Consider the following 27,214-nt stretch of genomic DNA (forward strand, 5'->3'; position numbering starts at 1 on the left):
TCCTGACGTCGAAGTTGAGTAACCGCCGACGCAAGCATCGGGCGGTCGCCCGCAGGGCTGTCTGAACAGACCAATCAAACCCTTTCCTCGTTCATAGGAGGTCACTTTAGTTTGCTTGAAAAACGAATAACATTGCCTACAGTGACTGCTTGTCTTATCTAATTGGCTGACAAGAGGCGAGGAGCACGCTCAAGTGGAGAGGGATTCGATGGGGCCGAGCCACTGCACTGAAAGTCGATAACCGTATAAAGAGGGTGGTGCTGACGTCTGCGATTGGTACGCTTTCCCGTATTTAGCTTGTGGTGGCCGGTCGAAAATCGCGGCGGCATGCAACGGAAGCTTAAGATTGACGCTAAAACTGACCCTCAGCAAAGAAGAGTTGGCAGGATTAGGTGGTAAACGTGCCGAAAGTGCTCGAAAACGTTACACGGCCACGCAAAAAGTTTTATTATACCAAAATAAACCCAGGCTCTTTCGTAGGTGCGAGTAGCCAGTGCTTGAGCGATCGGCGGCAGCCATCTTCTATTCCTTTCTGAACGGGGCAGCCTGCGACTATTCAGAAGAAAATTTGGTATTGTGCGTCATATTAATGCATGTTTAACGCGTACACGTCACTTTGAAGCGGTGATTCTTTGCGGTTTTATGACGTCGCCTGACAGGGAGGTGAAGTGGCTGCAGCCCGAAAATTTTTGACCAATAGCGGAGGCTTAGTGATAAAAGGCGTCGAATCAGAAATAACTATTTTTCTTTTGCTCTGTCAAATCATGCATAATCAGTGTGTACACGTCATATCAGATGGGGAGCTATCACAGTTTTCGTGACGTCGCGTGACAGAGAGGTGAAGTAGGGGTGGTCCAAAAACGTTTTTGACCAATCGCGGAGGGCTGATTGCAGAATTGGAATAGAAAAGTTTGGAATAGTTTTACGTTATAGCCCCCCTACTATCGTTATTTCGTATAGCTGTCTACTAATTTGTTATCGCAGACGATGATACGCCTTTCAGGTGAAAGTGCGAGTTTGTTATTATTAAGCAGGTTCAGTTCTCGCACGCCACGTGCGGACTTACATAACATCACACATTTCGAGCTTTTCTTCATTGCAGTGGACATTGGACATACGGCCTTCACATATGTCAACGCATTTCATAAATCTGTTCCGCCGAGTGCTTGCGTGAAGCACTGGTAGCCACAAAGATAGAACAATAATCGGCTTGACATGAGGACCAAGAAAGGGTTACACACTTAGACTCGTATGCTCCACACTTTCACCGCACCTGACGAGCACACTGACGAACACCTTCTCGAGCACACCTAGCAGCCGACAAACAGCCACTCATAAACACTCCGTGCTCCCTAGATCCCTAGGTGAGAGAACCGTTCGACCAGTCATCGAAGCCGTGCTGCCTTTGAGTGAAAGGGCTTACACACACACGTACGCGCTGGTTCCCCGGAACCCGATTTGAGCGCGTCCTCGTAGTCAGCTGGTCACGCCTGACCCCAGCCGGCGCCTCTAAATTCTAGAGCTGCCTTTCTCCTGTAGTCGCCACGAGTGTCAGCAGACTGCGACGAATCCTGGGGCCTACGTACCGCAAAGCACCCTTTTGTTAGGGAAGCTCTTCTTGCTGCAGAGAGGCCATGAAGACCCGGCAAATCAACCAACAATACACGGGGCGCCAAACGTGGCCAGCCCTGCTGCCGTCGCCGATTCCCCGAACGAGGAGCATGGTGGATTAAGTCGTAGTCTCCAGTTCTCCGAAAGATGTTCATGGTCGGTTAGCGCTGTCGTGCTCGCTGGTTCTCTGAGGGGCGCCACCACCGCGGATCGATCGAAGCAGCTGCAGCGGGCTGAGATAGTTTTGCAGAGCACTACCCCTGCAGGCCGATCCTAACACCATGTAGGCAGTTTCAAAATCGTGCTGGATCCCTAAAGAAAAAAAGAACGCGACCACGCAGTAGAATATGGTAGCTGTACAATATCTTTTATTTTGCGTCATACACCGCTGGTAAATCGCCGTTTATAAATGGGCAGTAGGTGTAGGGAGGAGGAGGGGGCGTAACATAGACGGTTTTAAACAGGAACCTATTTTTCGGCTTTTAACCAAATGCAATTATATTGTGAGAGTTCAACAGTTGCAAAAGCATGGGAATACGGCCACTCATGTAGTTCACGTAGTTGTTGTTCCTGTTTCCTGAATCCAAAAAAATTGGATGACGTCACCGTGATGCTGGCTTCTGAGTGGTACACATAGAAATAATAAAAAAAAAGAGGGAGTGAGGCTTTGTATTAGTGAAACACTTTAGCAATTTTTAAGAGCAAAACATGCAATAAGTACTTCGGGCTTAAAGGTTGTGAAGCTGCGTGCATTGCAGTACATGGTAATCACGCTTAACAGTGAGTGATACACTTCAGTTGACCATAATGTACCTGAAAGTTTTCGATTGCTCTAACAAAACTGAAGCTGATGCCTTGTCAGTATTGCTAACAGTTTTATGAATAATAACACGGACAGCTTTGAATTACTTACTCTGAACATGCGAAATCGGTTTTCATAGAGAGCGCATAATGAGTGGAAGTCGACAATTAAGCAATTGGCAAAATGACGAAGAAAATGCATTTAATTCTTCATATCCAAATTATTTTAACGCTTAAACAAGAATGCTACGCAAGCTATTTATTATCAACCAGTACGACGTTATCCATATTTAAAGCAGCGAAGCACTCAGTTCGTTGGCAAGATTAGTGTTATTATTAGGAATCACTAGCGCACTTTGTAATGAAAACCTAGTGGAATCATGGTCCGGTAACCATTACTAAAATAATGTCATAAGTCACATTTTGTGTGCAGCTGGAAGAAGGTTTTGTTGGATGAGTTTCCTAACGCAGTAATTACGTAGGATGTAACATCGTACTGTCATTTGCACTGTAAGAATATAACTTGACAATGCAATGTGAGTGCTTCTGCCCAGGTTTTAAAGTAACTGAACCATTACGACGTTTTGTGTACTGCGAAGTACCTGATGTGCGAATGTTTGGCAGCTGTCTAAAACGAGATCAGCATGTTCTGTTCGAAGTAATATTGCATTCTGAGTTCTTGTAATTGATCTTGTTTTCAGAGATTTACGAGAGTGTTATAATAATATTGCTAATCAACTGAAGTTCAAGGAAAAAAGAGCTTGACCCCTATTGCAAAAAATTTTTGCACTCGAATAGTTCTCAAGAAAAAAATTCTAGCCAATGTTAATGCTTGATATATCATTACCGAAGACTGACGACGAGCGGTAATGAGATATAATAATATTATAAGTTTCATGATTGCGCCCTCCTGATTCGCGTGATTTACAGCGTCGAAATCAGGTAAATCGGCGAGAACTCAAAACTAGGAAGTTCGTTTTGATATACAGAAGTATATTTCTGCCTCACCAAAAGTAGCATTTTTCAATTGATCACCAGTATTTTTTTAATATGTAATCGAACGAGAGTTTGGATCCTTTAACGGCGCCGGCCACTCCCCTTCACCCGGAAAAAATAAGGAAACATTGTGTTGGCGCTACGAATTAGTTTATTCATGTATACATGAAATGTAATATAGTAGTGTGAGCTCTTTGAAACATATTCTAAACGTGACCTTTACATTATTCCTTAAGTATCTTCTGTAGCCGAGTAACATCCGAATCTCGATCGTAACATTTTAACGCCAGAAGAGTCTGAGAAGGTGCGGAAACTTACTTTGAGTTGCTTAAGATGTCCAGGTGTGCTTACGCTCAATCACAGATTACTAGTGGAAAGAGCAAATGGTCTAGAAGAAAAAAAGAAACAAAAAGCATGGGAATACAAAAATATAATTAAAGTGAAGGTGCGAACAATACATTTATTAATACGTATTAACTAATTAGGAAATGAAAATGTTGTAATCCACCTGGCCGTAGCACGAAGCTACTAAGGAAACACGGGTTTCTATAAAGAAGGCTTCGCAGGTGAAGAAAAACTCGTTGTCTTCGATAATTTTTCTTGAAGTGCGAAGATTTCCAGTTTCCTCGGTTGCTTGCTGCTACAGTTGGGTGGATGACAATGTACCACTTTCACGAACTTTCCTCCTTATTTGGGGCTTGTCAACCAACCTGTCAGATTAACAACCTTTTTGAAAGTGTAGAAATAGCGCTTAGCGCCTGACGTATACGATAAACGCGAGCACCTTTGCGGGAAGTTATGGTTTGCGCCCCTTCTAGGTTTAGTGTAACGCATGGGAACGCAAACTTAAATACTCTAAAACACAGAGCGGCGTCTGCCGCTTCATGTCAAACATGGCCAAACCAAGACAATTTATTAGCAAGCGTTCTGTTACTTCTGCTCCAGGGCGTCTCGCCAGGACTACGGTCGATCAGAATAGCCGAACGATCTGAGAAATTCGACTCGTTGTGCGCTCATAACTAGACTTGTGAGGTGAATGTAGAGCTTAACAGTTTTAGACATCGGGCAAGTTGGTATTTGATAACACAACTTCTTAGTGTGGAAACAAAAGATGTGAGAGAAGGGAAACGACATACACTAGTTTAGAGGAAGCGAAAGCGCGTTGCAACCATTACTGATTAGCCAACATATCCATTTACGGTACAGGTGTCGGCATGTTTGACAACGCTGTTTCTTAGCGTACGTACTATATGTTGGTTAAGCTTGCCAAATAACGTATGTTAAATAGCGCGTGGTAAATCGCGCGCGTTAACCGTAGAAACCCGATAACGTGCAGTGAAGGAAATGTTACTTCACGATAATAAGGCGTTCCCGTTTCTTTGGAAACTCTTATATAAAACTGGTACTTGTTCTTAAAAGTGGGGACAACAGGGGTAAACAGAAGGTGAAATAAGCATTGACTGTAATCGACAGCACCACTATACTATATAAAATGGCGCATAAAGTGTTTCGAATTTAAGAAGAAACTTTACGTTTTTTACAGCCTAGTCGTGTATGTTATAGCCTGAAATTGCAGGTTCGTATTCATGAACCTAAAGCAGGTCAATTTCTCTTTTTTATAGCAGGGAGAGAAGCAAACTTCGACAGCCGACAATCTTCTATTTCCGTCAGCACACTAATAAACAAATATGTAAGCGCCTAGCCTGAAGCTGAATTGCTTTCATAGTGTTTGAACTGCTCGTGTTTCGGTTTGTTGTTTTAGGGGTACTAGAAAGCACGAGAAAACTAAAAAGCTCTAGAGTTGCTAGAGTTTGTCATGAACAGCTAGATTAACAGAGGAGACCCTACAAGCAGTGCAGATCATGTTTATAAATCAGGATAAATGAACGGATATCAACAGTGCGTTCTTAAGAATCATACAGCTAGCCTAAATAGCACATCTTCCAACCTCATTGAGTCTGACATGAGTGGTTGAGTATCACTGGGTGGAACGTCATGATTCAACAAGCGTTGCCACAAAAAACAAGCAAGATGAAACGTCTAAAAAGGAGATTTGTGACATATATATGTACATATGTGATACCTGTTTGCTTCGCGTCTTTGTCAGAGCCAATCATGCTAAGATGAAACATCTATACTTGGCAAAGGTTGAATGGACAATCGCATTGCATATGGCGGCCAAAATTTTGCGTCTCCGGGGATGTCGTGAGTAGTTGAGCTCCCGGCTCATGTGGCCACGCGTATATATTGACAATTAAGTTATTTGCGCTGCCACACGCTTGTTATTCAATTACAGGTTTTATTTCTATCTCTCTTTTCCCTTCCGTGCGGTGGAAGGCACAAGAATTTCATTCACTGCGACGAGAAACGCTATGAGAAAACAGTCTAAGCGGATAGCTGATTTAAAGCAGCATATTGCCCTGGTCTTTATTCCCTTAGAGTAATAATATTGAATTTGAGCGGAACAGAATGAAAATATCTTTTCTAAGGCACCTAGACTGCGAGGTAGGCATCAATACAAGTATGCAAACATTTTCAGAGCTGACAGTAAGACTTCATCAATGAAGTCCCATGTGGTTCTTTTCACACCGCGGACAAGGCCGGGGTATGGAGAGACAAGCTTAATAAAGTAATAGAAGGATGCATGTATTGTCAGAGCCGCAAGAATTGAAGCAGGCTGGCATCATTCCACCACCAATATCGCCCATTGCTTATTTAATCTAACCACTGCTACTACAGAGGACGGAAGTTGCAGCCATTGCATAGTCATCAAAACAACCTAAAGCATATCCCAGTATCAAAAATTATAACATATGGGCAAACCTGAGCTTGTCAGTGAATTTCGCGAGTGATCTTTTGCAATACCTTTAGCGGAACCCCACATGCTAAGGCTACCAAATAACTACATTTTCACTTTTAGGCTGTTTCAATAGCTTGAACAGAATATGCTGCCTTTCGGCAAAACGAACTCCTTACATTGTGGGGGAAGGCTGGGAGCTATGACCTCAAGCCGTATTAGGGGGAAGTTTTGCCGCGTGCTTTTGTAGCACACCATTTCATTTTCGTAATCAAGGCAGTAACGCCAAATACAACTTTTTCTAGTTTTGCAACCTGCTGCCTTTGCATACTTCAAAGTCAACACTGGAAAAGAGTCATTCAGAGAGAGGGTAGTTTTTCGTGGAAAAGTCTGATTGATTCGCAAAAAGGAGTAAGCAGAAACGAGTGAAGGAATGTTGAAGTAAACTACGCTTGTTATGTAGATGCACTTTGTGCTTCTGTTTACCTACCGTGAAAGTTCTATAAGTTTAAAGATGACTTGGCAATTAGAATTCGGTCTCGCATGTTTTAGGACACACGTGTGTATAATTCTCTCGGTCGGGTGACCTATGCATAACGCACTTACAGTGCGCTCCTTAAGCAAGTACTTTCCTGTTCGATTCGACGCACAGCAGAACCGCCTGCATATTTCATTTTATGAAACGCGTGGTAGGCGTCTATTGTAGTTGTATAGTATGTGCAGGAGAACCATAAATACTGGGACATTGCTGTTGCGTGTTGGGGCCGCCTAAAATAAATTACTCGCCGATGTCCTTGAGTGCATATATTGAAATTAAAATGTGGAAGTTCCACGGCTTGAGTGCCCTACAGTGCTTTGTAGAATGAACATATTAGGTAGAAAGTCCACTCTGTACACAGATATTCCTACCACTGATTAACCGTATGGTAATGGCAAAACCAAGAGGTGACATTGCCACATAAGTAAACTTTTTCCAGCAATTTCTCTGTAACTGTCATCGCACCAGTGTACAAATAACCGATACTGACGAGCTATCCGAAAAGACCACATGTAGCTCATCGGCCATTCCGAAGTTATTAAATTTATTTATTAAAAGTATTGTTCTACTCACAATTTTGAAAAAGATTTCTTGACGCTCAAGGCGTGTGCGGAACGAAAACGACCATTTTATTTGAAGTTACAGCTTTAGAATAATAATAATAATAATAATAATAATAATAATAATAATAATAATAATAATAATAATAATAATAATAATAATAATAATAATAATACTTTATTCCACAAAGTTACAAAGAAAGCAGCGTACATATCAGGCTTGCCAAAGCCACGCAGGGCTTGAGCGGCAGTGCTTTGCAGGCAGCGGAACCAAACAGTTATTCAATTGACATACCTTTCACATTTAAAATATTCTATCAAGGAAAAAATAAAGAAAAAGAAACGTGTACTTCCCTGAGGTGACTAGTTGCCAATTTGCCTGAGTGCCTTTTTTATTTGTATTTGGTTTGAGCGCGCAAGACGGTTTGAGACAATTTGTTAAAATATACAGGAACATAGTAGTCTCTTATTCTCTTGCCATATCTTGTACAACGCCTAGGTACGAGGTAAAGATTCTTAGGCAGCAGACAACGTGAGGGAACGTACTCGACCGTGAAATTACTTTCGCACAAATGCTTTAGCACAACAGTTTCCAGCAGTAGTTGATCAAAGTCCGGCATAAGTATGGTTTTGAAAACGTCACTTTTGTCATTAAGATTTAAATCATAGCTGATGTTCTTTAGAATAGAACGGAGAATAGAGTTAACCCTAGTTTGCCAACGAATTGCACCATGACCATAAACTGTTATGCCGTACCTTAATACACTATAACACAACACATGCCCAATATCTTTTCGAACAGAGAGGGGCATATAATATCTCAAACTGTGTAGCACACACGATACCGCACGAAGTAGTTTGGATACATAATCTAAGTGGCAGCTCCAGGAAAGATCACTGTCGAAGTACAAACCGAGGTATCTTACAGAAGTCACATAATCTAAAGGTTTACACAGACAAGGAGAACACCTTGAATTGTGTAGCAGAAACGGGTGACCGATGTCCAGTTTTGTCAGAGGATTGTGAAAACAAATAAATTTTGTCTTTGACGTAATGATATTGATTAAGTTAGCACAAAACCAGTCCATAGCCTTAGTCGCCAATGCTTGTAAGGAAGTACCATACATAAAGTTTGTAGATTGAGCTCTAATGACAGGGTCATCTGCATACTGATACAGTCCAACAGGTGCCATGTCAGCAAGGTCATTCACATAAATATTATACAACAGTGGACTGAAAACCCGCTTTATTAGTAAATTTTCTTCAGAATACTAAGTTCGCAGATAGGTTAGGAGGCTTGAATTAAAAAAACGTTATCCATGCTCTAGCCGCATAACTGCCACAAATATATGCAAGTGTGGCATAATAGTCTTTTCGTGAACCGTTATGAGCCCGCACGCTGCTGAAGCTTGCCGCCAACTTTTTCATCTATTGAGTTAAACACGTAATACCACTTTGGCCTCACTGAACAACTTATTACTAACGGACTCTCTATATAGAGGAAGTAGTGAATGCCTTGCATAAATGTTAGCTGGCCATATTGATACCGTAGAAGTTTATGCAGTAGTAGCTTACCAGGTCACATAGCTACTGCAGGGCACCGAGCTTGACGTCGGTGCTGTCGAGCAATTGAGGGAAACCTCACGGTGATGCTAATGTACAGAAATGAAATTTTAACCTTCGGTGGCTTATGCGGCGCGTCAAGATTGACTGAACGAGATGCTTAATTTCGTGCTTCAACTAGATCTCTGCCCATATCGGCGGAGATCAGGGAGAAAGACTGCCTGTATCGATGATGTAATTGCCGACATCTGCCTACAAAGGTAAAATGCAGCGCTGTAAATTTCACGCTTTAGTGTGTGGAAGCTAAGCTTAATGCAAGTTATAGTTCTGGTGGAGGTGCCTTGTTTCTTGCCATGGTCAGGGCTAAATTTGTCATTCAATGAACAGTTTTGCTTGTTTAAGGAGGTTTATAGGACTCGCCTATTATTGTAGGAGCATGTAATTATTACGAGAGAGACATGCAAACACGTAAGGCCAGCGGCTGATTTTTCTGTCATTTGTCTGTCAAACAGAAGCAGGTTTTTTACACTTTCTATAAAATCTTACCCATTGCTTTGCAAAGAATTTCTTCTATTCCATGCAGTGGCTTCTTGGCTGGATACGGACGAGTCATGACGCCTAGCTGTGCCAGGTGAGAAAACCGGAATGTAACCTTGTTGGCCGCGGTTAGCATTGTTGCCAAAGTAACCAGCAGTGCTACTACGGCTCGTACCTCCATTGTTGCCAGCGAAGGAGCTGTCGTAATGAGGCAATTCAGCATTGATGGGGTAGCCTGTCTGTCGTCTAGGGCCAAGCTCACTGGAGACAAGGGAACCAGCGTCGTTATTTCTGACAGTGTTGTCACGACCGCCAACGAAACTCTCGACGTTGGCGAAGCGACGAGCTAGATTTTCCCTATGGTAGGAGTGAACCCTGGATCTCTTGGAGAAATCATATGAGCCAGGAAAGCCTGAGCTGAAACCTCTTAAGCGTCCGTTGCGAATAGAATTTCTGGAATCCTCTGAATTGGGCGATTCATTGCTGCCATCAATAAAGGCAATCGGTTCATTTCTAAAAACAGATGAGCTGTACCCGCCGGTACTTCCAAGTTTTCCTCTCGTGCTACGCCCAGTGAAGCCTCCGGCGAATACAGGAGGCTGGTCTAAGCCATATTTCCAGCCGAGTGTGCCTCCAGTTTGAGTTATTCCAGAACCGGTGTTGGCACTTAGTCGATCTGAAGCATCGGGTATTCTGGAGCCCACTTCATTCGACGAACTTGCGGTGCTCACGCTAGTATCATATGGTCTGTCGTGAGGTACGATAGCGTATCCGTTAGTACCTACACGCTGTTCCCTAGATACACCTAGGGATCCTTCTTCGAACTCAGGTTCATTGGCCGATACGGACTGCCGTCTGATATTCCCTCCCACTGTGTTAATTGCAGAGCCGGTGGAATCTCTAAAGTGTCTGGCGACATTCGAAATCCTCGAGCCTGCTTCATTAAGGGATCCTGTAATGCCAGTGGTAAAGGCTGATGGAACCATTTTAGGAAAAAGGAAGCTATCACCACCGGTACTTCCAGAGTTCTCTCTTCCTCCACTGGTAGGCAAATCTCCACCGCGTTTATAGGCCTCTTCAAACCCGGGCTGCTGCCCAATCATACGGTTAGATCCAGTCATTTGAGAACCACTCGTATCACTTAGGCGTATGGCTGGTTTGGAAGTTCTATCACCTCTTTCAATGACGGACCTTGCGTCACCAATGGTATAGTCATTTGTTGAACTTTTGGGAGCGAGAACTTCATGGCCACTGCTTTCTCCTGACAGTTTTTTCCAGGTACCAGCCGTAACACCTTCGAGTTCAGGTACTCCTCCGTGGCCGTTGAACAAACGAAGGTGGTGGCGGCGAAGGTCCGAACTCCTAAATTCTCCTAGGTGTCTTTCAGGTCTGTAGAAGAGGGTGGCTCTTCCACTGGGTAATTCCGGTTTTCCAATCTTAGAACTAGGTGGATAATTTATTGGATAATACTCGTATGCAGCAGTAGGTTCAGTCTGTATTTTCCTACTATCAGCACTAAAACCTCCTTCGGATCTAGTTCTATCGTCAGAATTTGTTGGCCATTCGATGGCGCCTCCAGTTCTTGTGACTGGTGAACCGCCAGAACCGGCTCTACGGTTAGAAAAATCTGAGACTTTGGAGACCGCTATACTAGGTGACATTGGCATTAGGGGGCCAATGCTAATTTCAGAGTTTGGCATTTTGGGATAACGTGAGCCATAATTAGCAATATTTCCAGATAGCACTGGTTGAAGCCGCCTCCTCTCACTAGCAGTAGGGAAGCCTCCTTCATGTCGAGCTGTTCCGGCCAAGGCGGGCTGAAATTTCATGGTGCTTGCGGCTTCGGCGAATCCAGGGCCGGCCAATTCTCCCATGTGTCCTGGAGGATTGAAGATTCTGTTTCGCGCATCACTTGGTGATCCCCTGGTGCCAAGGTTGCCATGTCCTACACTATCAGACAAAAAGTTGTACCCGCCTCTGGTAGCGGAAGGCCTTATCGGCCTCCCAAGGATATTTCTTGTGGATTGAGGTACCTCATGTAAGCTGCCCACCGTCGCAAGCGGGCCTAGAAGGGCAGCGTTTCCTGCGTTATGGGGACCTTCGAAATGTGCAGAAGAATGATATGTCTTTGAGGCAGCAGGTGGTTCTGAGGTGCGAATAGTATAATAATATGGTGGTCTTCCAAGCACCCTAGATCCATACTGGCCAGCACTTCCAAGCTGTCTTCTCACATTACTAGCAGGGAAGCCTCCTGAATGTTCACGTGTCTCACCTGAGCCGAAACGATGCCCAAGACTGCCGCGAGTTTCAGTAATTCCAGATACACCAGAACCTCCTATGCGTTCGGAAGAGTGGAATATATCGGACCCTGCTTTTATAGCTGCTCCTGTGCTGCTAATTGAGAAGTCGGATGGTAGACTTGTAGGCAGGAAGGAGCCGTAAGCTCCGGTCCTTACAGCAGATTGAGGTGGCTTGCTTAAGCTGGGCACCTCAGCCAGCCTGTCTACACCTCCAGCATTTCCGGAACTAGACGTTTCAATGTGTACGAAAGGAAGCGAGGTCTTAAAGTCTGCAGGTGATTCAGAGGTTCCAACGGTAAAATGGAATGGTTGTCTTTCAAGGACGTGAGGTTTATACTGACCGCTATTTCCAACCTGTGTCGTTGTGCTACTAGCAGGGGAACCTCCTACACCTTCACGGGAATCGGATGAGCGCATAGGTAGCCCACGAGTACCGCCAGCTCTAACTATTCGAGATCCGCCAAAACCTCCAAAGCGTTTAGAAGAGTGGAAGACATCTGAACCCGCTCCTATGGGTGCACCTGCATTGCTAATTGAAAAGCCGGACGGTAGACTTGTATCGATGAAGGAGCCGTACGCTCCGTTTCTCGTGGCAGATGGACGTGGCTCGTTTAAGCCGGCAACGTTTGCCAGCGCGCCTACAGCTCGAGCGTTTCTAGAACTAGGGGAAGTTTCAATGTGTGCAGGAGGAAGCGGAGATGCAGGGGAGTTTGAGGTGCCAACGGTAAAATGAGATGGTTTTGTTTCAAGGACTTGAGGTCTATAAAGACCGTTATTTGCAAGCTGTATTCTTCCGCTACTAGCAGGGGAACCACCTGCATTCTCACGTGAATTGCGCGAGTTTAGAGGTTGCGCGAGAGTACCGCCAGCTCCAACAATTCTAGATCTGAGAAAATCTCCTAACTGTTTGGAAGAGTGGACATAGGAACCCGCTCCTACGGGTGTACCTGGGTTGGTAACTGAAAAGCCGGACGGTAGATTTGTATCGATGAAGGAGCCATACGCTGCGGTACGTGGGGTAGATGGAGGTGGCCCGTTTAAGCCGGCAACGTTTGCCAGCGTGCCTACAGCTCGAGTGTTTCCAGAACTAGGAGAAGCTTTAAGGGGTACAGAAGGAAGCGGAGCTACAGGGGAGTTGGAGGTGCCAACGGTAAAACGAGATAGTTTTGTTTCAAGGACTTTAGGTCTATAAAGACCGCTATTTTGCAGCTGTGTTCTTGCGCCACTAGCAGAGGAACCTGCGGCGCGTTCAGGGTAATCGCGTGAGCCTAAAGTTTGCGCAAGAGTACTACCGGATTCAACAATTCGAGATCCGGCAAAACTTCCTAAGCGTTCGGAAGAGCGGAATATATCGGATCCCGCTCCTATAGGAGCTCCTGTGCTGCTAATTGAAAAGCCGGACGGTAAACTCGTATCGATAAAGGAGCCATAAGCGACGTTGTTTCCAAGCTGTCCTCTCGCATTTCCACCAGGCAAGCCTTCGGATTCAGCTGCTACGTTCAAGAGGGGCTGCTTACTAAAGTTTCTTTTAGACCCTGTGAAGTGATGATTACCAGATGCGCCTGATGATGGTCCTGCAGAACCACCTAACGCTGCAGTTTCTGAGACGTGAGCGTTAAAGCCAGAAGGACGATTTTGATAGCTGATGGGGCCATATCTGCCATTAATTTGAAGCGTTCCTCCCGTGCTACTACTAGGAAAACGTCCGGATCCGGGTGCTTCAGCCAAACTTGAATGCTCTCGAAGGGCGCCTCTAGCTATCGTGATTGCGGGAGTGGCTTTGCCACCTAAGTATCCGGAAAGATGGCTGATTTTGAAACCCCCTTCATTTGGTAATATTGTTGGGCTTAGAGTAAAACCAGATGGTTTACTTTCATGGAAGGAGTGGTACTTGCCGGAACGTTCAGGCTGTCTGCTTGCACTACTAACAGGCATGCCTCTTGCTCTTCCATGTTTGGTCTGCAAGTTGGGATGACTTCCTTCAGTGTGTCTAACAGAGTCGACTGAACTAGTGGGACCTCGTCTGCCTGTCAGTGGATTAGAGGTCCTGGAATGTACTACACTAGCTGATTCTGCAGCGCCATCGGCAAAACCGTTTGGTTGCTTTAAAGGAAGAAGGAAGTTAGGCCCACTGTTACTTCCAAAATGCCTTCTCGAGTTACGAGCATGAAGGTCTTTCTCGGATTCAGATGCGTTTCCCAAGATAGGCTGACGTCGGAGCGCGGCACCAGTTTCAGCGACTCCCTTATCAACGATGCCAAGAAAGGGCCGGGAAGAATGGGAGCTTCCGGAACCTCGAGCTGCAGGAGATTCTGATGTTCCAAGTGGGATGCTATTTCGTGTGATTGCGGTGGCGGAGAAGCCGTCGTGACTACCTCTTTGAGGACCTGCTTTCGTCTTGCCAACAAGTAAATTTCCCGCAGATTCAGCTTTGCTCAAGCTAGGCGAATTGCCAGCTGTAGCCGTTCTAATTCCCGTTGTATTTCCTGGTGCTAGAGATGGATAGTGAATTCCAGAGCCCCCTTCACTGGGTGATGTTACAATACCAACGAAAGAGTCAGACCGTTTGTTCTCACGGACAGATGTGTTGTACACACTTGGTGCCTCCGATGCCTTGGTTATTCTACTAGCAGGAATGGTTCCTTCGAAAGCATGTGCTCTCTTCAAGCCAAGATGTCGGCCGAGCGTGCCTACAGTTCCGGGCATGCGTGAACTGGTCGAAGCTTCTAAGTGTCTCGGCGCATGGAACGTCGTAGAGCCTACCGTAGCGGGTGATTGTGCAGTATTAACAGGTGGGATGTGCTGTGATTTGGTATGAGCGGAGGGATGATCTCTCATACTTCCAGATTGTCCGGTCCCGCTTCCCACAGAAAGAACACCTGCGGAGACCGGTGTTTTGCCTGAGGTGGTGTGACTTCTAAGTACATCGATGTTTTGGGAACTGGCACTCCATCCTAAGGGCTTCTCGTGAATAATGTTTCTTGTTCTTGCTACACTGTTGGATTCGGCGACAGCATTAGTAGAGCCGGTTGGTTTGGTACTAGAGGCAGAGGATCCCTTCCCTTCTGTATTCTTGGCCTGTGTGCTTGCGGTACCACCTGGATATACCACCGTAGATCCTGCTGGTGTTTGAAATCGAGACGTCTTTCTAGAGGTGCCATCAGGTACGTTTATTGAAGACACGGAAGCTACAGATGGACCTCTGGCCACACCGAGCTTGCCTGCGCCACTACCTCCAACCAGACCTCCGGTACCTGCTTCAAGTGGAATATTTTGTTGGTCAGTAAGCTTGCTGACGGGTAGGCCTTCAGAGTCGACAGCGTGGGCTGGTGCCAAGGGGGCTTTAACGCTTGGCGGAAGCCACACATTAGCACTTCCACCTCCAAATCCCGTGTCCCCGTACCAGCCGCCAACATAATACAAGATGCCACTGTTGGTTCTTCCGCGGGGTCCAGCATTTGTCAGCGACGCTGAAAATGGGAAAATTTTTCTTATTAAAGTCGGCGTTATGATCAAGGTAAATGTGGCATTCCTTATCACTCTCTAGGTAGTATCATTCGCATAGTAAATTTTTTGCATAGAATATAATCGAAGCTGTTAGACCTCGTTCGCTTACATGTACCATTTCTATTTCCTAACATATTTCGATCATCCACCACGCTGCGTGGCTTAATTACTACGGCGCTCTATTGTTATCTCGCGATGTTGGGTTCAGCTTCGGGTCGTATCGGCCCGTCAATAAAAATTGACCAAAATAAACGCTTGTTCTTTTGATGCACTAGCACACTACGAAAATAAATTTAACATAAAGCGTCTTTTGCGGCGTTCCTCAAAGCGACGATATTGCTTTGAGACTAAGCTCAAGTTTATATTGCTTCACGTGAGAAATTGTCCCCATTGACATATTGATTTTTTTGTGGGAGTTGATGATTAGCAGTCATTCGTGTATTGTAGGCTCACAAAACCTACAATACCTGGTGGTTCTACGAAACCTTGAAGTAATATTTAAAATTTGCCATATTGAAATAAAAGGACAGTTGCGTCCGAGACATGCCGTGACCGGTGGCGACCATGGGGCCATGGCACAGGCACAATAATTTTCCGGGGGAAGTATGCACTTTACCGCGAATGGAGCGAGTGCATGGGTGCAAGGGGATGCTGAACAGGCAGCATACTTACACAGAAATTTCGGGGTGGGGGGAAGAAGGCAAATGCTGGGTGTGCCGCTCCCCACCGTGGCTACGCCACTTCCACGGGGTGACGGATGGTGAAAGGGGCAGTGTGAAAGGTAATTGATTGCTAATTAACAAAAACCAATAATTTGCTTTTAAGCTTTTCATTTTGGCGGCCTCATCGTGATCAGTAAATTGAAGCGAGCTTTCCGTACATGCCATATCAGCTTTTCGAGCAAAAAGAGTGCGATTACCCACGGAACCGCGAAGCAGCGAAATTTGGCTATCAGAGCGCGCGAAACAGAAACTGAAGTTGCAGCGCGTGCGTGGCCACCCCTTCGAGGGGACGTCCTGGTTACGTCACCCTGCGGCGAGCAGCCAGCGCGTTCTCGCTAACCGCTCCGTATAGAATAGATGCCTAGCTTTGTCATGTGTAGAAACATAAGTATTCTATACGTTCATTGTGGCGTACTGCTGTAACGAAACAGTAGATTAGCTTTTCAGCATAACTTATTACTTCAAAGTTGTGCGAAAGAACGTTAATTGAATCAGAAAGGAACTTGTTATTGAAAGTTTATCGAATTTTGTATATTAAAGTGACAGGTGGCTGATCAGCGTATTGCATAAACAAGCGCTTCTGAATGCTTGGAGCTTTCTAGTGCTAGCAATGTTGTTGCATCGCAGCATCTACCAAACTGTCACAGCTGCAAATGTTCAACACTTGACCTTCCGCTAACAGAATGCAAGAATAATTGGAAATACAATTGCCAATAAAATTATTTACCGGTATCTCCTCACAACCCTGATACTGATGCACCTAGGTCATTTAGGGTCAATTAAATATACAGAGCAGTTTAAAAGGATCAGAATGATTATTATCCTTCGAAATAACAGGAGGCGATAAATGCTGTCATAAAGGTTTAGTGCTCTCTTCACACTTGGAAGGGCCTTTGACATTTTCTTATTCGCTTTGCCCCTGAATTAGATTGTTTAGCTTTTATGATAATGTTTAAAAGCTGTAGATTCAGCAATAGAGGCAAATTGAATCACCGGCTTCTAACTCTGCGACTAAATGTACTTGTAATGTAGCGCCTTTACTCTTTCTTGATCCCTCTTTTGCGCTAATCAATGTCTGGTACACTTCAGTACCAGCGTAATTATACTGTGGTGCGCTTTCTGGTCCCCACCTACAGGATCTAGGATGTCGGCCATAGTTTACCGTTTAGCTTAAAATGAGGAAAATTAGTGTCAAAGGCAAGCTAAACAGCTCAAGAACAGAACAGGAATGAGCAGACGACGCACTGTAGCTCAGCAGCACCTCGCTCGTACTGCATTTGCACCCAGTTCGCGTTATCTTGAAGCGTTGGAAACCGCCCAAATGATCACCCTTCTAGAGGGTAAAAGGCTGATTGACTAATGGAGCCGCGCCTCCCGAAATAAGACAACTTTGGGCTCGCGAGGACGTGCCTATATGTATCAGAAGTTTCTCAAATGTTATCGATGACTTTATCCGTTGTCTATTGTCACCGAACCTTGTGCAATCGATTGTATGCGCGGCGCGAATTGTGTAGTGCTTTCTACAAGACACGCGGTTACCACTGATTACGCGGGAGCCTTTAACAAGTCATGTATAAAAGCCGACGCGCTTGAACCACTCATCATATTTCAAGGATCTCCGAATGTGGTCGCAGCTCTCGTTGTACCTTGAGTGTAACCTGTTTTTTATGGGCACAGGCTCGCTCGATAAAGAGTTAGTTTCATGATTCACGGTTCACTACTGTGTTCTTCAGTCAGGGCAACGAGATATTTGGTGAAGGTGATTCGCGTTCATGCACCGGACGCTCCCGCAAAGCCCTGAAGCAAGTCCGATACACGAAGCTAACACGAACGCCGTCCTGGACCATCGAGATAGTCTCAGACTACGAAAACAGCACCCGGAGTATGGACTTCTTCCCTAGAAAAGCAGGAAGTACTAAGTGCTACTCACGACAGCACTAACAATGACAGCCCCAGTGCCACTTACACCGATCGTGTTGCAGCTGTCCAGCGACCCACCGACGTTCCGCAAAACATTTGAGGACCAGCAAAGTTAGCTGGAGACGTATGAAAGGGTCTGTACGTTTAACACCTGGAGCAGCGAGGAGAAGCGCCATGTCATCTTCTCATTGGAAGACGCCACCAGACGCCAAGGTTCGAGAACAGACAAACTTGTTTTTGGGACCTGTTTCGCCGCGGCTGCCTACAGACCGTAACAACCGTCGTGCACACATAGCGAGCCCAAGCTCTGCTTTTGCTCTAAGCAGTCGTGCGCAAATAACTGCAAATAATCTTTTCAGCCTGGCAGCCCCAGGTTTTAGTGGTTGTTGATATTGTCCGGGATGAAATTAACCAGTCGCTTGAAGCCCCAGAGTCACTTGAGCCTCAGCCTGAAGCAATCAGCTACGCAGCCGTCGCTTTCCGTTAGGTCCCTCCTTCGCGCCCCTGCCCAGCAACGCCCCAGTTCCGTCGCCAGTCACCAGCACCACCACCGCCGCTGCCAGCACGGCCACCCGTCGCCCCGCGCAGCGTTGCAAGGAAGGCTGACGTTCGGTGCGCGCCTCAACACCATCCGCTCTGCTGTCGCTGCGGGAAAGCGGGCTGCGTGTACAGCCGATGCTCATACGGAAACTTGGGACTACGAGGGTTTGCCGCGCAGTACCTTGCCGCCACTCAGAAGCCCTAGATGACCATACCTTTCGCTGTCACCAAGCCCCTGTTGCCTGTCGCCGCAATGCCAAGAGTACACTGGCCTATCCCATGGCCGGTGCATTACCCTTACCCGGAAAACTAAAAGCAGCAACCGATGAAAGGGCGGCTGCCATACGACGAAATGCCGAAGACCCTCCGCCGCCAACAGCGATGCTTCAAGATCTATCTCGACGACATAGCAACGACACGTCGCCATGCCGAAGAAGCTTCGGAGCCAAGAATGCAACGACAAAAGAAAAGTTAACGACGGGATGTCCGCAGTAAAACGTGACGCAGCGTGATCCGACGCCAAGACCTAACTGCAACGCAAGGCCAAGAACTACTGACCTTGATGTTCTGATTGATGGGCAAAACGCGAATGCTGTCGTCCACAAGGGATCCGACTATACTGTTCTCAGTGGACACTTGGCCAGCAAATTGAAGGAAGCCAAGACTGTTTGGGAACACCCTCAAATCAGGAAAGCTGGAGGACACCTCAAACCTCCGACCGGAATTCGCATGGCAAAAGCTACAGTTCATGACCGGACTTACCCTGCGAAATTCGTTATCTTGCAACAGTGCTCACAGGACGTTATTCTTGTCATGGACTTCCTGAGTTACTACGGCGCAGTCGCCGACTTGAAATCCAAGTCGGTAACTCTGCCCACAGATAAAGCGATACCGCTGGGGAGGATTGTCAGTCATCGCGCCCTAACTGTACTTAGAGATCAAGTGAGGATCCCACCTCTCGCCAGCATCACGATTTCCGTCAGTGCAGAAGCTGCCGGAGGCATCGAAGCCATCATTGAGAACGACCAAACAGCTGCTGCTCGATCGTGAAATTGGCGTTGCTAGGGGTATCGTCTAGTTACGCCGAGAGAGAGAGATAATGAAGAGGAAAGGCAGGGAGGTTAACCAGATATTAGTCTCCGGTTTGCTACTCTACACTGGGGATGGGGGATAGGGGTTAGAAAGATGACAGAGAGGAAAACGCTAAAAAAAGGGAGAAAAGAACACGCACACATGGAGGCACACACACAAAAGGCGTTCCAGTTAAAGTCGTTCACACAGGCCGGTAGATCGCAAAAAGCACAGTAGCGCTTGCACGGTCTTCGTCTGTGACGGTAGGTCCTTTTGATGTTGTAGAACTCTTTTTTCGGATAGCGGTTGGTCGTCCAGTTGGTCAAGTTCGTGGCGAAGGCATGCCCTCTGTGGACTGTACTGCGGGCAGGCACACAAAATATGGCCAATTGATTCTTCATGGCAGCAGTGGTCACAGGTTGGGCTGTCGGTCATCCCTATGCGGAATGCATACGCATAGTTACGCCGAGAAACTAAAACACAAGTAATGGCGACGAACTGCAGATAATAACATATACAGCTGAACAAGGGCACAAAGATAGAATGCATGTAATACGTTACAGCACTCAGCGATGCACTTGTCCTCTCGGATTCCGCTGAAGCCACAACGACGGTGCGTGCTGTTGAAGCACTTTTCGAAAGTAATCCGCATTTTCCCAGCCATAAGCGAGAAAAGTTCACGTGCTGCCTCCAGCAGTACAAAAACTGTATCTTGTCATCAACTATCCGACAAACACCAGTTGCGAAGCTTCGTATAATAATCGAAGAATGTGCTCGACCAAACCGCTAGAACCCCTACCAAGTTTTCACGCCAGAACATGACGCTTCAAGATGGCAAGTCGACGAAATTCGGCACAACGACATCATCCAGCCGTCGAAAAGCCAGTGGGTGTCTCCTCTAGCCTTGGTGAAGAAAAAGATGGAAAGTCTACGCTTCTGGTTCGATTACCGTCGCCTGAACGAAATTGCGAACAAGGACGCATACTCCCTCCCATAGATAAACGACGCGTTTTACTGGCTCTGCAGCACAAAGTATCTTTTGTCGATGGACCTCCAGACGGGCTACTGGCAAATCGAAGTCGATGAGATGGATAACGAGAAGACCGATTGTATCACGCCAGACGGTTTCTTTGAATTCAAGGTCATGCTATTTGGTCTTTACTGGGCACCTGCAACTTTCACGCGTGTAAATGGATACGATATTGACTGGCTTGAATTGGCAGACCTGTTTGGTCTACCTTGATGACGTCGTCATCTTTGCCTCATACTTCGTCGGTCATCAGTCATCAAGGCCATCAAGTCATCTGGGCTGACCCTGACGCCGAAGAAATGCCGCCTCGCTTACGAAGTACTTCTGTTCCTAGGCCACGTCATCAGCACGTGAGGAGTCTTTTCTGGTCCGCAGAATAGCCGCCATTACGAACTTTCCGCAGCCCCTCGACAAGAAGTCAGCGTGCTGGTTTCTTTGTCTGTGTGTTTATTATAGGCGCTTTGTCAAGACTGATCTCGCGTCATCGCGCCTCTGACTCTTGTTACGAAATCGGACGTCGAGTTTAAGTGGGGAACACCGCATGTCGAGGTATTTGAAGAGATAAAACGACGCCTGCATTTACCACTAGGACTCGCCCACTTCGAAGAAGACGCAAATAGCGATACCAACACCTATGCAAGCAGCGTAGGCCTCAGCCCTTACCTACTCCAGAGGAAACACGGTCTTGAGAGGGTAATATCTCACATTAGGCAGGCGTTGTCGAAAGTCGAAAGAATGCCTTGCCATAATTTGGGCTACGCTTAAATTTTGCCCTTACCTATACACTAGGCCATTCAATATCGTAAGCGTCCATCACTCTCTGTGTTGGCTAGCCAAATTAAAGCACCCTTGAGGACCCCCAGCACGGTGGAGCCTTTGACTGAAAGAATTCAACATTACCGTGATATACAAGTGCGGACAAAAGCAGTCTAATGCCAACTGCCTCTCCCGCGCTCCCATTGATCCGCCACCGCAAGACGAGTTCGCCGATCAGCAGCGAGCTGACCCGGAGCTAAGAAGCCTTGTCGGCGTCTTGGAAGAAAAGACTGACTTTACCCCAAGGATATTAATGCGCTGAGTGTCCTCGTTTTCTTTGGAAAACGGGATCCACGTAACCAAAAACGTCTCGGCAGTCCGCGCCAACTACCTCCTGGTTGTCCCTCCAGTACTGTGGGCAGAGGTCGTACACGCCCTTCATGACGACCCAATGGCAGGGGATCTCCGCTTCTCCCGTACGCTGGCGAAGATTTACAAGTATTACTGGCCATTCCTGAAAGCCGACGTTGTCACCCATTGCGTCAAGACGTGCCGAGAGACACCACCGAGAAATCCAGCGGAATTGCTACAGCCCATCGATCCTCCTTGCAAACCGTTTTAGCAGATCGGTATGGATTTGTTAGGGCCCTTTCCGACGTCAATATGTGGAAACAAGTGGATCTTCATGGCCACCGACTACCTCACCAGCTACGCGGAAACGAAAGCCCTGCCCAAAGGTAGGGCTTTGTAAGTAGCGAAATTCGTCGAGAAGATCTTGGCTACGACATGGTGCGTCAGAAGTCCTCATCACCGACCGAGGAATGGCTTTTACAGCGGAACTTACGCAGGCCATCATGCAGTTTAGAACTCCCCGGAGGACAACTGCGTACAACCCACAGATGAAGGATCTAACGCAATGCTTGAACAATACGATCGTCGACATGTTTGCGATGTACATTGAACGCAGGACGTGGGTTGCCGTCCTTCCGTACGTAATCTTCGCTTACAACACGGCTGCGCAAGAAACAACGCAGATCACGCCGTTCAAGCTGGTTTATGGAAGGAATCCGACGACGACTCTCGGCGCCATGCTGCCGCACGAAGAAAATCTCGATATCGCCGCCTCTCAGCTGAACGCCGAAGAACCACGACTCGCTCGCCTGCGCATCAAGAACCAGCAAAGGATTGACAGCTGACACCATATTCGATGACTCTACATGGAATATCAACCCCGCGACCGCGGTTGGATTTGTACCCTGATACGTCGACGACGACATAGAAACCTTTACTACACTGTTTCGGGGCCTGCAAGACCTTAGGATATATTGGCACAGATGACTGAGTTCGTGCCAGACGGTATTTCGCAATTACAGCGGCGCCGCGCACAACCTGAAATCGCCAACGTAGTGCGCCTGAAGCACTTCTACGCCCGCTGACGAACTTTGGGACTTTGTCTCTTAGTTGCTTTTTTGTTTAGTACGGGTAATTCTGTTTTTCGCTTTTGTTGTGTTGGGCTACTAAGCACGAGGTCACGGCATCGAATCCCACCCACGTCGGCTGCATTTCGATCAGGGCGAAATGCGAAAACACCCGTGTACTTAGATTTAGGTGCACATTAAAAAACCCCAGGCGGCTCAAATTATTCCGGAGACCCTTCTACGGCGTGCCTCATAATCAGATCGTGGTCCTGGCACGTAAAACCGCATAACGTATTTTTCTTTTTGAATTTCGGTATCACCATAGGAACGATGCCTTTTAAGAGGAGGGCACTGACACGAGTGCTTGTTCAACTTTCTCCGGGGACCGCTTTTAACCTGCTCCCAAACCCTGAAGGGTATCACTAGGCGCCGGACACACAGGCATGTATCGGAATTGTCTCGAATGTTATCGATGATTCCATCCCTTTTCTGTTGTCACCAAACCTTGTTTAATCTGACTGTATGCGCGACACGAATTGTGCAGTACTTTCTAGAAAGCACGCGAGCACCACTGATTACGCTGGAACCTTCAACGAATCGTGTAAAAATCTGGCGTCGAGCTTAAGTGGAAAACACCGCAAGTCGGTAACACTAGCTCTTCAAACATTTGTCGCTATATATAATACAAACGCTGTTTCGTTGTTCTAGTTAACCAACCAGCGTTTCTCATTTCTTTTGTTTCTCCTTATTTCTCATTGTGAACATGTCGTGAAGCCATGACAGCGACCAGTAAATGGAGCTTAAGACCTCGTTCTCAGTAGCTGAACGTTATAGCCGCTTCGTGACCACGGCACTTTGCGTGCCACACAATACTAACCTGTTATTGCTCCTGCTTACGTATAACACAGCTGAATACCATTCTATGCCAGGTGTTCTTGAAGTGCAATGCCGAGGAGAAGTTCCACAGGTGGCAGCGACAATAAGTGGCAATAGCAGAAGAAAAGCACTAAATTCAGCGCGGAGGGTACAACTATTGTGTTGCGCACTGAGGTTTCGGTGTCCCGCTGCTAGTTCACTAAGCTTGTTTCAGAGCTTTCAGCGACGCTGAGACTGAACTGAGCAATGGAGTATTGTGTAACAGCGAAGTATAGTTAGCAGCGATCGTAGTTTATTTAAGGTTCTAAAATGTCGGGAGTTTATCATGGATTTAGTTTGATGCACCCGGAAGGAAGAAATGGTGCTTTAAACGCCTCAGTGGCATTTTATTCGGGTGCAGAAGGTGGAAAACCCCATTCTACCACGCGGAAAGTGGCCGAGAATTGCGTTATTCACCAGCGATGAAACTCTGGCATGAGTTCAATATAATGAAATCTCACCTGTGCATAGAAGGACGAGAGAAATGATGGACTTCATAAACTGGCAACGTTGCGCTCGTCGTTTCATCGCAGGCTACTCGCAAAAGTACAAATTTTCACACAGCGGTGGAACTTCGCATTGCCTCTGACGACAGTGTCGTAGGAGGACAATAGGCAAAGAGAACAGTTCGTTCTTATTGCACAGACCAGTTTGCAAAGTATCTTTCCTTTACGTACGGAAGAAAATGAATAATAGAGCATGTATTCTTTGCTCTGCTGTACGCTACCGGTGTTGCGGGTGTCGAAGAGCACGCACTGAAAACGAGGTTCGAGCTCAGTTTAGTGCACAGCTCTTGGCACTACTTGTACGAACGCAACGAAAGAAATGATAAGTCGTCTGAAATGCAGTGCATGTACAGCTACTAATAAAGAAATAGAAAAAAATGAGCTGCCCTCTTAGGCGTGTACTGTAAAGACGTTGAACTTAAGGTGCGCCACTGTCTTTAGCTACCATTAGCTGAACGTTGAACCGAATGGCCGCTATTTTAGATGTGTGCCTCTTGCTTACGTCGCTATTCTTCAGCGCGCGCGGCTAGGTATTGGAGTAACAACATTATTCAGAAACCTGTGCAGTTTGAAACTGTATGCCGGCTGGGCAATTCAGCATATAATATATTTACAGCCGCACTGCGTCTCCAGGTGCTCTGCAGCGTCACTGGTGCTGTCGAACGCGCACTGCGGATGCAAAGGCTTGCAGCTGGACCGCAACTAGAATCTGTAACTCAGTGGTTGCGGCAAGTCAAGAAAATACAAAACTGTTGTGGTGTATGCGCCAGAAAGACAATATGATTAGGAGGCACGCCGTAGTCGAGGACTCGACAATAATTTTGACCACCTGTGGTTCTTTAAACGGCACCCAATGCGTAATAAACGGGTGTTTTTTTCATTTCGCCGCCATCGCGGCCACGATTTGACCCCTTGACCTCAGGCTTAACAGAGCAACGCCAAAGCCACTAAACAACTACGGTGTGTGGCAAGCCGAGAATCGACAGCAATTCTTGGCCTGTGGCAACAAATGCCTTGCGATTGTGTCCGCTGACATATGCTTTTATCACGTTTCCTTCCTGTAGGTCATCGACTTCACACTAGGAACATTTACCAGTACGCTGATAAGGCAACGGGAAGGTGGACAGGGAGAGTAGTGGTCATACGAGCGCTTTCGCTAAATTACGGCTTTTGTTCGTTATTCGCACTTAGAAAATTCGTAAAAAATTACTACCCGCGCCATGAACAAACCCTTTAAGGTATAATTTACAAGTTGTTGACTACTTTTTTCGTCACCAGAATATATTTGCGCTGCTAATTCATCACAGAGGAAGTACTCTCTTGGACACCATTAATAATCTAAACTCAGTCCACTGTCAACAGAGCCAACTTCTGCTGGTAGGTTTTCTAATCTCCTCGTTCGGTATAACTATCTCTTGCCATCGAATGCGTTTTGTTTGAACAAACGAGGTGTAATAGTTCACATGTTATTCATTCATTACACTCCGTCACCTGTCGGATTCTGCATCTTTATGTGATCTGTATAATACCTATTGACGCTTGATATCTGATGTGTACTGGTGTTTCCGATTCTACTTTTTACAGCGCATTTCCTGGGCTTCCTATGCATAGGTCATTGCAAAGTGCGTCGTTTTTTTATGTTGCTTCACGTTTTCCATATCTTTTTTTGATAACCAGGAAGGTATAATGGTCTTCGAAATACCTCGTGATGGCTTCTCTCTTAGGATGGAGGTTTCCCGGGACTGATGGCCTAAGTAGCAGCACCTATTCACTGTACGGACAATCTCGACACCAATCGCCAAGCTTTTGAACATTAGTATTCTCCACATTAAACCTGCACTGTACAACCAGGCTGACGTTTCCGTATCCCTAGGCTGAAGTAGAATTTTGGCGAGTCTGAGCTCGAATGAGCGGCCCTAATCAAAAACTATAATTTATGATCAGTCTGAGGGCGTTCAGATTATTTTGGAGACCTGTGAGTAAGAGTTCTGAGAGGCCTTTTTTCTTGGAGTTAAAATAAGCTCTGAAAATGATTATGGTGATAAAGGTCATGGTGTGCTAGATTGAAATCTGCGCTTGCTGTTAGATAAACATTTGACCACTGCCTCATCGACGGCTCCCACGAAAGTGCTCCGCTTCCAACGGTCAATGCTAGGGGAGATCTTTGCACTTGCACCAGCCATTTGTCGATGAAGCAGCTCTTGTCCGAATTGTTTGCTTCGCGCCACTAGCCGAGCTTTGTTTCTCGAGGCATGCGACGATCACCATTGTCTCACCGTCACCGAGAACAAACGTGGAGGTCGTGCCGCGGTTCGGCGAATTCTAAACGCGATAGACTAGTACCGTGTGCAGCCGATTCGCACGCTTTCTACAAGGAGTGCAAAAATACATTTCAAGAAAAAAATCTCGCAAGGAGATTATTTATTCCACAAGAAAAAATCTCGGTCAGAGACGCTCAGCACACGTGCACGAAACAAGCACTTCTGGGAAGAGCTGATTGCAGTCCATAAATGGTTGCTACAAGAGCAAAGGGTTGCTCTAGCGGTGCACTTGGAAGTAAGCTCTCCTTCGCCTGATGGTGAAAGGCGCATGGCACGGCTAGTCTTGTGACACTGCGTAAGACTAAGAACGCCTTTGCGGGCTGCGTGACAGTGCCCACAGAAATAGTTCGTGTGTACGTGCGTGTGTGTGCTTAGTTTTTTTTCCTTTTTTATCCTTCTTTCTTTCTCAACTATTAAATCCTCTTGGTCCTCCCCCAGTGCATGGTAGCCAACCGGACATAATCTCTGGTTAACCTCCCTGTCTTTCCTTTGCCTTTCTCTCTCTCTACCCCTTATTACTTTTGCGCATGCGTTGTCGTGCTCGCTGTCACCGCTACAACAGCAGTTGAGCCGCCGCTCGCGTGCTCCGTTTACTTTGTTGGGCACCTGCACATGGGCAAGGCGTGGAAGAGACGTGTATGAGTATTGTGCCACAATAACTACCTGGGCCTCGCCACAATGCCCTCTGGAACTCCCTGGGAAGCTGGCACAATGCTCCTTGGACGGCTGGAATGATGCCCGAGCTCTCTCTCTCTCTCTCTCTCTCTCTCTCTCTCTCTCACACACACACACACACACACACACA

The 27,214-nt window shown here is 46.4% G+C and overlaps 1 protein-coding gene across 2 annotated transcripts; it reads right to left on the reverse strand.

The window, feature by feature from the left end:
* Positions 1-1,970: 1,970 nt before the first annotated feature.
* On the reverse strand, positions 1,971-24,297 carry LOC126523066 (uncharacterized). Of its 2 annotated transcripts, XM_055066498.1 has the most exons (5): positions 24,044-24,297; positions 9,579-15,173; positions 9,413-9,488; positions 3,727-3,796; positions 1,971-2,231 (listed from the first exon to the last, which is right to left on the reverse strand). In XM_055066498.1, exons 1-4 carry the CDS (start codon positions 24,108-24,110, stop codon positions 3,766-3,768), a joined length of 5,769 nt encoding a protein of 1,922 aa, XP_054922473.1. In that variant the 5' UTR covers positions 24,111-24,297; the 3' UTR covers positions 1,971-2,231; positions 3,727-3,765. The 2 variants fall into 2 exon arrangements, with proteins under 2 accessions (XP_054922473.1, XP_050027851.1); XM_050171894.3 differs by having other exon boundaries at positions 9,413-15,173; positions 24,044-24,296.
* Positions 24,298-27,214: the final 2,917 nt, after the last annotated feature.

This window comes from Dermacentor andersoni, chromosome 6 (assembly GCF_023375885.2).
Source record: "Dermacentor andersoni chromosome 6, qqDerAnde1_hic_scaffold, whole genome shotgun sequence".
NCBI classification, from domain to species: domain Eukaryota; kingdom Metazoa; phylum Arthropoda; class Arachnida; order Ixodida; family Ixodidae; genus Dermacentor; species Dermacentor andersoni.

What these genes read in the sequence shown, in the direction of transcription:
- LOC126523066 (XM_050171894.3), bottom strand. Translation starts at nt 24,110, where the DNA reads ATGAAACGACGAGCGCAACGTTGCCAGTTTATGAAGTCCATCATTTCT. An exon ending in TCTCGTCCTTCTATGCACAG is followed by an intron (nt 15,174 to 24,043) that starts GTGAGATTTCAT and finishes TCCCATTTTCAG; the next exon opens with CGTCGCTGACAAATGCTGGA. An exon ending in AATTCTTTGCAAAGCAATGG is followed by an intron (nt 3,797 to 9,412) that starts GTAAGATTTTAT and finishes TTTTTCTTCTAG; the next exon opens with ACCATTTGCTCTTTCCACTA.